The following is a 1,487-nucleotide window of genomic DNA, read 5'->3' on the forward strand; positions in this document are numbered from 1 at the left end:
CTGCCCTTCAGGGATGCTTTCTGAAGGAGGGTGGGAGGAGCAGGTGTCAGCAAGGGTGGTCAAGGACCCTATCCTGAGGCCAGGCCGCTCCCATGTGACCCTGAGAGGCCCCCTAAAAGGGAGGCTAAAGAAGGCTTCACCAAGCAGTGGCTCCTAATCAGAAGACCCCCCCCCCCCCCGTTAAGCCCTAGCCCTGGGGGTAGCCTGGAGAGGACATTTTGCTGAGCCCCAGTGTTGAGGGGACAACAGGAAGGATTGGGAAGCCTGAAACATCCCCAAATAAGGCCCATGGAGGTCTTCCCCATCCTGAGGTCTCACCCCTCCTTCCAGCAGGCTATCAGAAGCTCACCTGGCCACTCTACCTCCCAAATCACCCTCCTACTGACCCCTGCTTCAGAGGAGGTAGCAGGTATCCAGCTACCCACCAGCCCAGCCCTGCACATGCATCCTCTTATCTTATTCTAAAGATGCTCTGAGTAGAGGAAACTGAGGCTCAAAGGGGCTCCAGAGACCTGCCTAGCCCTAACCCTGCCTGTTGCCCTCAGCTAAGGGAAGACCCCAGACCCCGTGGGCCCCTCCCTACAGCAGGTCCCACCTTGTTCTTCAGGTCCTCAACGATCTGGTTGTAGTGAGTGTAATCATGGAGAGGTGCTGGAGCCTGCTTTTGGTACCAGTCTCGGATCTTCACCTCCAGCTCACCATTGGCCTCTTCCAGAGCACGCACTTTGTCCAGGTAGGAGGCGGGGCAGACATTGAGGTTCTGCATGGTGGCCTTCTCTCCTCCGGCCACCAGCCCATCGACACTCCCAAAGCTGCTGCCATAGCCACCACCAGCGCCAAAGCTGTAGCAGCTGGAAAAGCTGCTGCTGCCCCCAAGGGCGCTGCCCAGGCTGCTGGCCGACCCCAGCCGGCAGGAACCCCCACCCAGGCTGCCAGACAGCCGGCAGGAGGTGCGGGAGCCTCCCCACAGTCCCGACAAGCCCTTGATGGAGCTGGAGGAAGTGAACTGGCGGATAGTGGTGGTCATGGTGGCAACCGGCGGGAAGACTGTTTGCTCTAGAGGATGAAAGAGGCCCCAAGGTGCATGCTGCTGTCGGGCCTCGCCTGCCACCTTTATAGACCGACAAGTGGGCGGTGTAGCGATTACAACATCCTCTGATTCCATTCCCCTTGGCTTTCATCACCTCTGGCCACCCGCCAGCTCCCAGGTGGCTCTGCCCCCCTTCTTGCCCCCCACCATGGAGCTTTGCCTCATTTCTCCCGGAAACCTCGTGCTTGTCTTGGGTCCCAGGCCTCTCAGGCCGTCACTTGTGAATCAGGCAGCCCTCTGGCTACGCTTTCCTAAGACCTAATATGGAGAAGTGGAAAAAGCAGGAAGTCGCAGCCACCACGCTCTCCCAGGCAGTGTCACCTCAGTACGGCCAGCCAGGACCCAGTGACTTCGGGAATTCTGGTTCGGCAGCCCCCAGTCTGAGGTTGACCTCCAG

General features: G+C 59.4%; 1 protein-coding gene across 1 annotated transcript in view; it reads right to left on the reverse strand.

Annotated features, from left to right (window-relative positions):
- The window catches only part of LOC102812572 (keratin, type I cytoskeletal 17-like), a 2,623-nt gene extending 1,596 nt beyond the window's left edge, over positions 1-1,027 (reverse strand). Inside the window, exon 1 of the mRNA XM_006833694.1 lies at positions 598-1,027. Within this exon, the coding sequence (XP_006833757.1) occupies positions 598-1,027 (430 nt within the window). The remainder of the gene's footprint in view (positions 1-597) is intronic.
- Between the last annotated feature and the right edge of the window lie 460 nt (positions 1,028-1,487).

Source organism: Chrysochloris asiatica, unplaced genomic scaffold, assembly GCF_000296735.1.
Source record: "Chrysochloris asiatica unplaced genomic scaffold, ChrAsi1.0 scaffold00007, whole genome shotgun sequence".
Taxonomy (NCBI): domain Eukaryota; kingdom Metazoa; phylum Chordata; class Mammalia; order Afrosoricida; family Chrysochloridae; genus Chrysochloris; species Chrysochloris asiatica.